This window comes from Aplidium turbinatum, chromosome 13, assembly GCF_918807975.1.
Source record: "Aplidium turbinatum chromosome 13, kaAplTurb1.1, whole genome shotgun sequence".
Taxonomy (NCBI): domain Eukaryota; kingdom Metazoa; phylum Chordata; class Ascidiacea; order Aplousobranchia; family Polyclinidae; genus Aplidium; species Aplidium turbinatum.
Genome location: NC_137484.1, coordinates 12,550,869 through 12,564,785, shown reverse-complemented (window position 1 = coordinate 12,564,785; position 13,917 = coordinate 12,550,869). Strand labels below are relative to the sequence as shown.

Here is a 13,917-nt window from a genome sequence, read left to right as displayed (position 1 = left end):
ATGTGTTATTTAAACAATTGAATTGTGTAACGCAAGGTAGTATCGAAAAAGAAGCCATGCGCAACATTATCTGACAATTTTTAATTGATCAAAGCTTAAAATGGTATTTCTCCCCTGATTTGGCTTTTTTTAAAGTTAGACCTGGCAATCATGTCAACTGGCCATAAGCTAAAAACCACAGTCTATAGCCTATTTTGATCCTGGTAGAAGTTACAGTATAGCCTAGGCCTCCCTTCTCAGTTTAAACTGTTCAAAAAAGTAGCCATGACCTATATTTTTGTATATCCAACTTTTGCTCTGTTGGAAAGGAGCGATCTTCCTGTTACGGACAATTTTTAAATCAAACGTCACATAGAACCGTTGTCTACTGAACCTGACGTCTTACGTCATGGACTGTTGCTAGAAATAAGCAAAGATTGCATCAACTTTGTCATACCTGTTGAAACATTACATCATCGTTAAATCTTGAATTACGAGATATGGTGTAAGCCAAATTGGACAGGTGTTTGAATAGCTTCATAATGCTTATCATTATTACGTCACAGAAGCTGCTTACGTGCGTTTGAAATATTGCAATCTATTCTCGTCATTTTAAAATTGTTGCTTGCAAAGTTGGTCGCATATTTAACTGTTTTGATTAGTGCTTGCCAGCTGGACGAAATTTCCGTCTTTATCTCAGTAATTTGTATTGTAGTGACAAGTTTTAGTGGCGTACGGTGTTGTGTCCCAATTTCGACAGCCTTGAGGCTATTTTTGCAGAAATACAATTCTTGAATAGATGTTTTCAGAAGAGTGTTTCTTTCGGTCATTGCATAGAGACGAACGGATCCGGGAATCTTGTGCTACAATTTTTCCACGAAGAGATTATGGTTTACCGTTGTGACCACTTCCAGGCCTCAGCACTACGGTACCCACTATAAAACAGCGAGCATTGTATTTCCCTAACCATACTGGACCGGTGTAGTCTCCACACTAGCCACCAAGACTTTTCCAAAAACATGTGTTTCTCGGCAGTCCAGTGTAGCAAGAATTGACAGCGATAGACACGTGTTTTGCCATATCCAACTTTTGATGACAACCAGGATCGTGGTGAAGAGAACTTGCGCGAGGTGTCAATGAGATCTTCGGTCTTGGTGGATTTTAGCCTCTGCTCCAAAAGCAATCAAAGCTTCCCCTGGATGATCATAGAAAGCTAGGCTATAGCCCAGTGGCGTATCTTAATGGGTTGAGCAAGGGAAGCAAGAAACTCGTTGGGGTAAGAGCGTGCCAACGGCACGCGCATTCTAAGGAGCAGGCTTCCCCGAAAATTTGGATTATAGTGCTTTCTGGAAACACTTTTAGGGTAGTAGGCTAATATTTGTATGAAATTTATTAGCAGATAAACAGCTATTAACATCCATCAAACAAAAAGTTGGTTCTAACTTATTTTTGCGGCCGTACTGTGTTGCCGAGAGTCAAAAATACGCACGCAGTTCACCGCATCCTTTATGTGCTTTGACAAAACAGCAGCTTTCTCGCAGAAAAAGTTCAAAGGTATGCTACAGGCGTACTTCTCAGGGATATCTAGAGAAAAGGATACGAAGGCTTTTATTACGTCTGACAATAGAAGGGCTTCTATTCAGGGGCGCCGGAACGATTTTTGACTGGGGGGGCAAGATTACGAAAAAAGGGCACTTTTGTTTACTAAAAGGCCAATTTTTTTTCAAGTTTTAAGATAAGACATAGCGATAATGCTAATCTATCAGCTCATTATGTATTGAGTAATGATAGCCTACAAGCGTCCGGTATACAAAGAAGGGCATCATGCTATTTTATAATGATGTAACCTACTGTCAAGCCTTAAAGCAGCCTGCGGCCATGGCCGCTAAGTAGTGCTTGAATGAACCGCCGGTGCTACCTCCTCAATCGGCCAAGTTTGGCCGCCGGTCTCTCCTAGCCAATTATTTAATTTCGCAATACAATGATCGTGGATTAACTGTCGAAAACATGCAGTATCAAAGAGTGACGCAAAGTTAGATCAGCGCGTCATAATCGCCACTGTTGCATTGTGTGGGGAATATTTGTTATTGATGAAATATCCATCTGCGATCGCCAGCGCTGTAAGTCTTGTTTGTAATTCCCGACGTTTATTTTAACAAAGTCTTAATCCGAATTGCTAATTTACATCGGCTGGCAATATTGTCGTTTTTATGTCGATTCGATGTTGTCGGACATTGAGCCGTTGTTAAAAAGGAGAACAAAGTTAGTTGACATCAATGGGAAAACATTTTTTGATCATTTTTTGCAAAAATTATGCTTCTTTTAGTAATGTACATCATTGAAATAGCTAAAACCTCAATTGCTAAGGCAACAGGATCAGATGTCAGTAGATGTAACAGAAAAAATATTTCGCACTTGCTAGTGCATCGTCAGTTCTGATAAAGGGCAGTTCAAGCCTACAAGTAATGTTTTAATCATTGAAATACTTATTTTATTACCTTGCCGTCATCGTCAACACATGTCGAACGTCGTTTTTCGTTGCTAAAAAGAATTCTAGGGGAGTAGCGAACTTTTATAAAATCAGCCACATTGGAGACACTCGTGCGAGTGTCGTTTGAATAGTAGCCTACTGGATTACAATCCCGATAAAGCAGTTATTGCGTGGTGCAGCAATTCTATTGTAGGACGTCGCCGAGGCCCAGACTTCAACAACGCTAAGTGATCATTTATTATTGTTGCAAGTTTAATTCTATTTACTTGTGCTATCGTTATTTTTATTTTGGCCTCCAAGCACGCAGATTTGGCCGCCGAGAAGGAGCTCCCGTTAGGCTACGATGGCTGTCGAAAAAAAAACGAGTTTTAAGGCCTGTAGCCTACTGTGTTGCAAAATTTTGTGCCGTAAATATTATTTTGAGGCAAAAATGAAAGATTATAATTAGGCTAAAAGCGAATAGCAGAAATTGTTATATTGCAAAATGTGCAGTAGCTTACATGACTTTAAAAGGGCACCATTGCCCCCCCTGCCCCTCCATCTGCAGAAAATTTGAGGGCAGGGGGGGTATTCGCCCCCCCGCTTCCGGCGCCCCTGCTTCTATTTATCTTAAATAATCTCTGTTTATGGTAAAATGACAATTAGCCCTACCCGTATAGGCCTACTTGCTTTACACCTAGCCAACTGCAAAGGTTTTGTCAAAAAAAACAGCTAAACTGGTAACCTTTCAACTGTCTTTTCAAACAAGTATTCTTTAAACATGTTCTACATAACACTTGCTAACTGTCTTGTGTAGCAGTGTACCAGCTGCACTACAAAACTTTCTGGAGTTAAAGAACCGCATGTTTAACGCGGTACCAACTACCGCCCTTCTAGTGTCATGAGAATCAGCAATCGCTCTGAGCCTTCGTATCCCCTTCTTTAGATATCCCTGGTAGCCTACTTCTTTACCAATCTTCACCCCATCGTCTATCATACGGTGCAATATAAGCAGTGGCGTAGCCAAGGGGGATTTGGGGGTTACAACCCCCCCCCCTTGGCACGCGTGTGACGTCACGATATTGAGAATGATGCTTTCCGTCTCTTTATGCTTGAGAATGATGCTTTCAGTCTAAAAAAAATTGCCTAATTTTAAACAAAATTGCGTTAAAAGAACGAGTTTTGCCAATACCAAACATCTCAGCCAGAATTTAGCAACAAGAAAACATAGAGACTTATAGCTTTATTTCCGAAAAATGCCGAAGAAAACATGATCTTATCCTTTTGCTATGTCACCGGACAGCACCATTTTACAGGAATATTCATAACCACATTTTTGTTGAAAATGCTCTCAGAATGCACCAAATTCAAAGTAATTTTTCAAAATTTTCTGGGAGAGGTCCCCCAGACCCCCCGCCACAGAGGTCGTCACCCCCCCCCCCTTTCAAAATTCCTGGCTACGCTACTGAATATAAGTACAACAATATTGCTATGGAAGTACAACAATCAAACATTTTATTCGGTGACTAATATCATAACATGAAATAAGTCTCGAACCACACTTTTTGAGTAGTAAATAACTTAACTAAACAAACATAACCACAAGACACCAATATTCTTGAAACGGGTTGAAGTCCCTGACAAATTTCAAATACAAACTACAAAACAAAGTCGAAGTATTGCATCAACGCTAGTGAGCCTACAGTAATACAACAAGGACTGAGAGGTTCACTGCTTGAATCCGTGTCGAGAAGCAAAGATATGCAATTAGCAGAACAAAGCATTTGCACATAACACACGTAAACGTTGCACGAGCGCTTCGCTTGAGAGGGAAAGTCAAGCACATCTAGATTAACCTAAGCACAGAAAATTGAGCTAATCCATCAATGTTGATGGAGCACTTGAATATGAAAAAATATATCTAAGACATTCCTGGTTTGCTTCAGCTGTATAGATCATCTTCTTCTTCCTCAAAGACATTAGCTCCTCCAGCTCCAGCACTACCACCTGTACCAGTTCCGCCTCCGGCAGGTGCGGAGGGACGACCAAAACTGAAATGGAAATTTCATTTTCGTATGAACGGACAACTGAGAATAAACGTATGGTGCAGCAGCTGCGTTGAGAGGACAATTTTGGGCCCGGTACTAATGCCGATCTTCGGGCTGCAAATCGAGATACTTTTAAGAAAGCGGCACAAAATCCGAAAAAATACGAGGTGATTTTTCAAGATCCTGGGCCCTTAAAACTATCCTAGACCTCCTCTTGCCATCGCTACTGATTTTAGGTAGCACCTGCAGTAACTACGCGAGAAAAGCTACAGCAAGAATCTGTCAATATCAATGAAATCAAAATAAAGGAAATTTTACCTGAAATTACCAAAACCACGCGCTTGCTGCAGTGTCTGTGCGAACATCTCATATTTTCGAATATCTTTGTCTGTGACGGATCGTCGTGCGAACCGCATCGCCTCTTCGAAGTGATCGCGACGGATTTCGGGAACAAGATCGTCTTCTTCATCAAAATCCTGTTGAAACGATTCATGTTGTAAGTGATAGAGGAGACCATGTGGAGTTGAAAATCGCGCGCAGGATAATCTTTCAATTCTATTCAGGGCCGGATTTAGCCTAAGTGCTGCCCTAGGCAGATGAGAACAGTGCCGCCCTCCCAAAAAAAATTTTTGATGGTAATTTTCGATTTTTCGATACAGGCACGTACTGGTTCTCATTTGTCCTCAATGCCGCCATTTTTATAAAACTTCATGAAACTAAAGTTCTTTCGTATACTAGTCTTACTTTTTGGCTTGTTTAGGCTACATACTTTAAGCATCAAGGCAAGTACACAAAATAGCCTGCAACTTTTCCATCAACTTAACATTGACCAAAAACATTTTTTCTAGGCTCCTTCAAATTTACTAACAGTGAAACAAACCGAACAAAGATTAATAAAAATTGCATAGACAAAGCCTAGTCTTCCATACTAAGCGAGACAGATAACTAAAAGAAGCGCTAAGCAGCACATATTGTTGAAAACCAATCAAGCGTGAAGTACTCTAGGGGCGATGACTTGCCATACATGACTTGCCGCACTGTTTATAAATGTGTGTGATGTGATAACATATTTATTAATTGCTATATATCTGAATATATCTGTTGTGAATTATTATATTCACGTACAGTATTATCAATGTAGCCTACTATATTCGTATATTTTGCTGCCCCCAATAATTTGCCGCCCTAGGCAACTGCCTACTCTGCCTACTGGTAAATCCGGCCCTGATTCTATTTGCAAATCTAACCATTGCGATATAAAGTCCCTTTCACAAATAACTCTTGTTGAATAAGTTTTAAACACGCAGACAACTAATTCCCACCAGATAGATCTGTTACCAATGCAGGTCAATAAAAGAAAAGGAACAAGTCTTTAAAAACAGTCTTAACAATCTTTAGAGTGCGGACAAAGAAACTGGAAGAGCAATCGAACACCAGAAAGTTCTTTTTTACAACGCTTCCAGTAGCTTTCAATAAAAGATTTTTCATATTGAAATCGATCACAGATGCAACTCGAAGAAACATGAGTATTAAATAACAAACCATGGCGTTGACGCCGCTCCGAGCGCGTTCCCGTTCTCTTTGAATATCTTTCTCGATGTTCTCACGAATGGCAAGTTTGCAAGCTCGCTGGCATATCTCGGTCAAGTCGGCTCCACTAAAGCCTTTGGTAACCTTTGCCATCAGTTGTAGGTCAACGTCCTGCAATAATGGTTGATGTTTTGTTGTTTAGCTCAATGAGGTTGATCCTACTTTCCTATTGTGACGTGGAAACTGCTACGTCCCTTCACAACTTAGCGACAGACGTTACCGAAACAACGTTAAAATTTCCGCTGAAAACGATTTCAAAGCTTTGCCATAGTTCAAAATGCACTGAATAATCAGTTAATCAAACATTTTGAGATATTTTTTTGAATACGACGCTGTTACCTTAGCAACAGGAGATTTTCTTAGATTTGCTTTGAGAATGGCGATCCTTGAGTTATCATCAGGCAGAGGAATATAGATTAGTTGGTCAAGTCGTCCAGGACGAAGGATCGCGGAATCAATGATGTCCGGTCTGTTGGTGGCTCCAATGATAAACACTGAAATATTTTGGTTTTCGAATTTGAGGACTTAAAAGTGCTAGAAAAAACATTTTTTATGGGTGAATACATCGCAATTTTTTTTTCTCCAGGAACAACAAAACGATACTATACCATTTTTTTTGTTTCCCATGCCGTCCATCTCTGTGAGGATCTGATTGATGACACGATCCCCGGCTCCTCCACCATCACCGACGCTTCCTCCTCTTGATTTGGCGATTGAATCCAATTCATCGAAGAAGAGCACGCACGGAGCCGCTTGTCGAGCCTTAAGTGTAGGAGGATGAGAATTTAGAGAAAGTTACATAAATTCAATGTCTGCAGACGTTACAACAGCCTCTTGGTGCAGTCCGTGGAGGCGTCACTAATCAAGGGCTGGGGGCTGAAAGAAGGATTTGTCCTTTCGCTGATACTAAACAAGTCTCACCTGTTATATATTACGTGAAGAAACAACTTTTTCGGTTTAACTTTTTTTCGAACAACAAATACACAATTACACATCACTGGTAATGTGACCAAGAAAAGTGGCCGTCTTTATACAAGTTTTATGTGAGTTTTCTAAATTAAAGCATGAGTTCCCAAAGTATGAGTCAAGCCTAAAGTTTGGTCACAATCCAGGCTCAAAAATGGGTTGCATGAGTCACAAGAGAGTTTTTGAGTTTCAATATTCTTACGTTTATGAAAATGCTGAATTAATGAAACAGTGACCTTGTCAAAGACTTCCCGCACGTTGGCTTCAGACTCTCCAAACCACATTGTCAACATCTCTGGTCCTTTGATGGAGATGAAGTTTGCCTGACATTCGTTGGCAATCGCTTTGGCAAGCAGTGTCTTACCGCAACCGGGAGGACCATAAAAAAGGACGCCCTTCGATGGGGTCATTCCAAACTTCAGGAATTTCTCTGGATGCTCCACGGGATACTGATATAAAAAGTCGTTGTTTTTTATGACCACATCAATAAAAGAATGATACGTTTTCACTGAGACTGTGCTACCCAGACAGCAAACCAGCCGATTCAACGTCTGCGGATGTTGAATCAATGTAAAAAACGGTTGATTTTCTATCTGGGTATGCATGCATACATTCATACAATCGTTGATGACCATTAATTCTTCAAACGGTGCACGAAATGTAACTTGTTGCAGATATAATGAAGAAAACTTATAGATCATACTTGCACAAGCTCCTGAAGTTCTGTCTTGACATTCTCCAAACCACCGATGTCTTCCCAAGTGACATTGGGCACTTCCACAACAGTTTCGCGCAGTGCAGACGGGTTGCTCTGCGCCATCGCGAACTGGAAAACAACTTGTTCGTTAAAAGCCAATCAAGCTTGAACAAGACACTTTAAATTTCCAATAGTTCTAGAATTTTCGTGAAAACGTTCGATGTGAAACTTGTTTCAACGTAGTTTTTGTTTTCCGTACATGTTAAAAGAAACGTGAATATGTTAAATTTGAGTAAGTTGCCTGTCTTGGTATGCCTATGGTTCAACAAGACAAACTCTCTCCTGAAGTTCTGTTATTCTACAATGATCGTCAACGCTCGTACTTGGCGGCGGCGATTCACAAGCGAACAAAAATTTTAACTTTCAAAATCAACCACGTGCCGGTGACGTACAAAAAATTTGTATTTTAGCTTCGTTTCATTAAAATTTATAAGAGAAATTACGAGAAAACTATGAACAGCAATACTTTTCTGCTGTGTGGTACTACAATTGGCACATACCCGGAAGTCTTCCATGGTGACCGCCAGGTTGTCCATCACTTCAGCATCTATAACATCATCTTCCAAATCAATGAGATCCATCTTTCCTCTGATCTGCTGAAGAGCCGCTTCCGAACATAGAGCAGCAAGATCAGCACCAACGTGACCATGGGATTCTGCTGCCACCTGGAAGATTCATTCCAAGAGATGTGGATTATATAAAGAGCAGAAAAAGTTACAAGTATCATGCGTGAAGACCCGAATGGATGGCAAGTTAACGAGAATTCAAACATTGAGTTCAGTCGTTGATCCATGTAAGGTTGTGGATATGTAAAAACGTTTGCAAGATCTAATAAAATTGCTCCTTGTTCTTCTTCTTTTTTTGATCTTGATTACCTGCTCCAGATCAACGTCATCCGCTAGTTTCATGTTCTTCGTGTGGATGCGCAGAATCTCTAATCTTCCGGTCGCATCCGGGATTCCAATGTCAACTTCCCTGTCGAAGCGACCGAATCTTCTGAGGGCGGCATCGATCGAATTCGGTCGATTAGTGGCTGCCATGACAACTACGTGGGCGCGCTGCTTTAGGCCGTCCATCAGAGTAAGAAGCTGCGACACGATGCGGCGCTCCACTTCGCCATGCGTCTGTATGGAAAAGAATATTAGGACTAAAGCAAGGAAAGCTTTTAAGCACAGCCGAAAGTGAATTCCCTTTATCTTTAAGGACCTTAAGCTGCAAAGAAAAGCACATGCCCTGGCAACACATTGTCCTTACCTTGTCACGTTTTGGGGCAATTGCGTCTAACTCATCAATGAATATGATGGCGGGCGCATTTTTTTCGGCCTCTTCAAAAGCCCTTCTTAGGTTTGATTCTGATTCGCCGGCCAGTTTGCTCATAATCTCAGGACCTGCATACAAGGCAATCATGAAGTAAAATATGTCATGCTCAATTGCTCAAACCATGAACCAATTGACAGATTTTAAGAATATCATTCGTCAGGCATATGGTACAAAAATAGGGTACTAGCAAATTACTAATATTTCGTGTCAAACTGCTTGGCAAATTTCCAAATAATATATAACCTGTATTTTAAACAACGCTGGATTGAAATAATGTCACATACCGTACTGTGTTACTTATCAGCAGCAGAAGATGAAAACGTACCATTGATTAAGAAAAAGAAAGCCCCAGTTTCGTTGGCAACTGCACGAGCAATCAGAGTCTTTCCTGTACCTGGTGGACCGTATAACAATATCCCACGAGGTGGTTTAATGCCAATAGCCTGCATACAAGCGGTACATGCGTCAATTTCTATCTTTATTCACAGAGGCATTGAGTGAATCATAAGCAGCAACAGGTTCCTTAAAGGTATATATGATGACATCAATGATGGACAAAAGCACACATATTTTGGTACTATTTTGAAAAGAGAAAAGTACTATTTTGGTAAGTCAGAAAACATATAAAAAAAAACATTAGCGTATGACATAATGTAAAATTAACAATCAGCTAGTATATAATGCTTGAGTTGAAAAACATCATAAGAGTGTCCAAATGTAGATTGTAGATCAATATGTTATTCAAGTCTCAAAGAACCGGACTTGTTTCTTTATAATGCATTTACAAAGATATATATAAACCTTAAATAGTGCAGGGTGTCTTAGTGGAAGTTCCACCATTTCTTTGATCTGAGCAAGTTGCTTGCGACAGCCGCCAATGTCGTCATAGCCAACTTCATTCAAAGCCTCTTCTTCTTCCTAAATAAACGTCATTGGCGCATTGGTTAATTTTCGCGTGAACAAAATCAAAGTGATTTAACAAGTTACCTAGCCATAGCAAACAAACATTAATACCTCTCTTTTGATTGGTTCTCCCTCGCAGTGAATTACAGTTTCTGGTGAGACAACGCAGTATGGATTGGGATCAGTTTCGACAACTTTGAACTCAACGGCGCGCATTCCACCACGAACCAGAAACACATCGCCTTTGCTAGATTGATAAAATAATAATAAAACCATGAAACCAGTTAGTTTGTTTTATTGTTTCAAAATTAAAAAAGCAGTTAAAGTATATCCAAAACATCAAAATCAACTTTTCATTTGTACTGACACCAATTTATGAAGTATAAATAATAATCCATAAAACGCTTCAGTTTATTTCTTGTGACAGTTTGAACAATCTAAACAAAACAGCTTCTAGTGTTTCAAAAAATAAAAACCAGGCATTTACCAAACAGGTCTGTAAGCTTCCAAGAAGTATGGTTTGAGATAAACTTCAAATAGATTTCCAGTTATTCCCTCAACCGTGTCATCGATTGGTAAAACATGAATCTTTGCACCATACTTTACATCAGGGCTGGGTTGAATACTGTGGAAAATTGATCAAATATTTGTGTATGCTACAGCGACACTTAAATTTGTGGATTGCAGAGATTCTCAGTGTACTAAAGTTTTTAATTCCATAAATCATAACATGTCTGAATTTTTAACATGAATAGGATTTCAATCGCCTTATATAGTCTTTTGAAAAAAAGGTGATAATATATTTTAACAGTTAAAATTCAAATTGGATTTATTTTGCAAATGACAATCAACAACCTGTATGCACTTTCATGCAGTGCACTTTACAAAAATAATGATTTTGGAAGCAAATTAATAAATTAAATACCTACCTTATAATATCTCCGATTCGTACACGTAAATTCTTTCGAACAACTCGATTCAGTCTAATCTTTTCATTTGGCACACCTTCCTCAGAAAGTACAACACAAATCGTCTCTTTTCTCTTCTTCCCTTTCAAGAGTACTGTGTCTGCTCGAAACAACTGTAACTCTTCCATTTTTTCCTGAAGATTTTGATGACCGGATTGTTAGTATTAGACATTTACAAAGCAATAAACGTATGCCTAATGTATACGAGAGTGATAAGGAAAATTGAAAGATAAATGTACATGAACCCATTAAAACTTTAAGAGTAAAAAAAACATGATATATACAAATGAAAAAATGTAAAAAGTTGCCTACTGGAGATAGCACAGCAACACTGTTGTCATCGGCGATAGCATCTTCAACAATTAAACGATTTGGCTTGCTCTTTGTTCGTAAGATAGCAGTTGACAAATCTTCTTTATCACTGAAACATTCAATACATATGTATGAATTGGTAGGCGGAATGGCCCGTTTTGGCGAGTAAAATTCGGCTAGTCCGATTCGGCCAGTGCCCTATTCGGGATTAATGATTAGGGGGTTAAGGATTAGGGGGTTAAGAGTTAGGGGTTAAGGGTTAGAGGGTTATGGGGTTAAGGGTTAGGGGGTTAAGGGTTAGGAGGTTAAGGGTTAGTGGCCTAAGGGTTAGGAGGTTAAGGGTTAGGAGGTTAAGGGTTAGGGGGTTAAGGGTTAGGGGGTTCATGGTTAGGGGGTTATTTGAACGTTTAGCGACATTGAAACGATGTAAAGGCGGCAATGATAATTAGGCTACGGTACCCGATAATTAAAAAAAAAAAATTCGAAAAATTGCCGAATAGGGAACCTGCCGAATCGGACTAGCCGAATTGGACTCGCCGAATCGGACTCGCCGAATAGTAGCAGACCCACTGGGTAGGCATAGTGAATGTACACTGTAGCTTAATGTACACGAGATAATAGGCCTCCGGCCTCCGCACACTTGACAATCTGACAAAAAATTAACTCCAGGTCTTTCCATTCTGCTGATTACAAACATTCTGCTTGATACGAACAAACTAGCTGTAAACTTGCGAATACTGGGGGCTCAATAAAACATAAAGTGATTAATGAAATTTATACCATTCGACATGTCGGCCTCACAGGAAGATGGAGACTGCATGGCAGAAAATACGGAAATAGTAGAAGTGACAGGGGAAGATGCTGCTGACAGAGTGATGCGGAGGATTGCAATCTGCACTCACTTGAAATAAGAATAAAGCCAGAAGATATCAGCTTCACAACAAACAACAATGCTTCCCAATCTTTTTCGGTGCACGGTCGATTGGTCGACAGACATTTGGTCGACAGGACAATTGGTCGACAAGACAGTTGGTCGACAGGACGTTAGGTCGACGACGATTCATTTTAGGGTTAGGGTTAGAGTTAGGTTAGGGTTAAGGTTAGTTAACTAACCCTAACCCTAAAATGAATCGTTCTGTCGACGTAACATCCTGTCGACCAACTGTCTTGTCGACCAATTGTCCGGTCGACCAACTGACCGGGTACCTCTTTTTCAGCCCACTGCTCATTTTTATTGTTAACAATTACATCTACCGGTACTTACAAGTAGAGCTCGACCGATATCACTTTTTCAGGCCGATACCAATATTTATGAAATTTTTAGGCCGATACCGATATATATCAGCTACGAAAAGTTTGTTACCAACAAAGTTATTAAGCAACAAACCAGTCCAAGAAAGTTTATGCATTAGTTGCTGTAATGGAAAAATCATTTTTAAAGGTGTACTAAAGGAAAAACTTGACTTGGCGATTTTCCACGTACTTTGTGTTTAACTTGCTACCATAAAACGATTTTCAATAAAATTTTGCCTCATTGCGGTCTGACCATCATTGCGCGCGTGCTTTTGTCAGAGCTTTAAAAACCAGAATGGGCCTGAGCAGTGAAGCGTGCGACTGTACAGTCTACGTAACAAAAGACGAGCAATCAGCTAATCACGCTACAGTTGTTACTGCCGGCGATTTAACTGTAGGCTATGTATGTATATTGTATGTACATCAAAACATCAGATTTCAACGTCAAAACATCAGACAGTTTGCTCAAAACCTCACATCTGATGTTAAAACGTCAGATGTTGAAACGTGGCTTTTGTTATTGCTATCTTTTGTGACGTATTCTCGAGCTAAGTTTGCAGTTTTTGGTCATTTAGAAAAAAAATGAAAATAAATGAAACATTGGACTTTGGGCCTTGCCAGCGCCATTAAAAACAATTTTTTTTCGGTAATTTTTTTTGAAATGTATTCTTGAATGTTCAGTTTACGCATTTTAATGCTTAATTACCGTTTGAAAATTTCATTTAGTATGCCTTTAACACTAATCACAAAAAACACCGAACAAAAAAGAAACAACCCAAGCGTCGAAATTCGTTTTTGCTGACGGCGGACAAACGTGTCCGGACGGAATTCATCGCCATTTAAGAGGTATGGCTATGGTTTGGAAGGCTTTTTAAAATGTCAGCGAAGGCTTTCATCAGACCAACGAGGTGCGCTTGGAGAGTCAAAGCGTCGTGTAGCTGCAATACGCCGCATAACTGATTAACTTTCACCGAACGAGGTCGTGTGGCTTCTTGCGTCACAATGCTCTGGGCACGGGTCGGAAAACTTCTATAATGACGCTACTATTTTCATAGTTATGTCTTTACAAAAAACAAATAATTGCTTTTGCTCTTTGATGATGTGAAAACATGTCAGAAAAAAATCTTACCCTGTCTTTCCCGACATTTTCTTTCAATGATGTAAGTTTATCAGACAGATGGAATAACTTTACAAAAAAGCTAACAGTTTTAAGTAAATTTACAAAATATCTAATACCCCACACAAACTTTCTGCAAAAAAAAAGAAAAAATTATGTATAAAATCACAAAAGCAATTCTTGCCAGACCATAT

General features: G+C 39.7%; 1 protein-coding gene across 1 annotated transcript; it reads right to left on the bottom strand.

Annotated features, from left to right (window-relative positions):
- Nucleotides 1-3,947: 3,947 nt before the first annotated feature.
- LOC145782580 (transitional endoplasmic reticulum ATPase-like) lies at nt 3,948-13,858 on the bottom strand. The gene is made up of 17 exons (XM_082594391.1): nt 13,736-13,858; nt 11,314-11,422; nt 10,963-11,135; nt 10,521-10,658; nt 10,145-10,280; nt 9,932-10,048; nt 9,456-9,573; nt 9,065-9,198; nt 8,686-8,934; nt 8,311-8,475; nt 7,757-7,879; nt 7,290-7,502; nt 6,696-6,849; nt 6,427-6,581; nt 6,040-6,198; nt 4,816-4,973; nt 3,948-4,500 (listed from the first exon to the last, which is right to left on the bottom strand). The coding sequence occupies exons 1-17, from the start codon at nt 13,750-13,752 to the stop codon at nt 4,392-4,394; spliced, it is 2,427 nt and encodes an 808-aa protein (XP_082450517.1). The 5' UTR covers nt 13,753-13,858; the 3' UTR covers nt 3,948-4,391.
- Between the last annotated feature and the right edge of the window lie 59 nt (nt 13,859-13,917).

Bases quoted from the DNA above. Each gene is read 5' to 3' on its own strand.
- LOC145782580 (XM_082594391.1), bottom strand. The intron at 6,850-7,289 runs GTCACTGTTTCA...CCTACACTTAAG, and splicing joins TGCGGGAAGTCTTTGACAAG to GCTCGACAAGCGGCTCCGTG. The intron at 4,974-6,039 runs GTTTGTTATTTA...TCGTTTCAACAG, and splicing joins GGAGCGGCGTCAACGCCATG to GATTTTGATGAAGAAGACGA.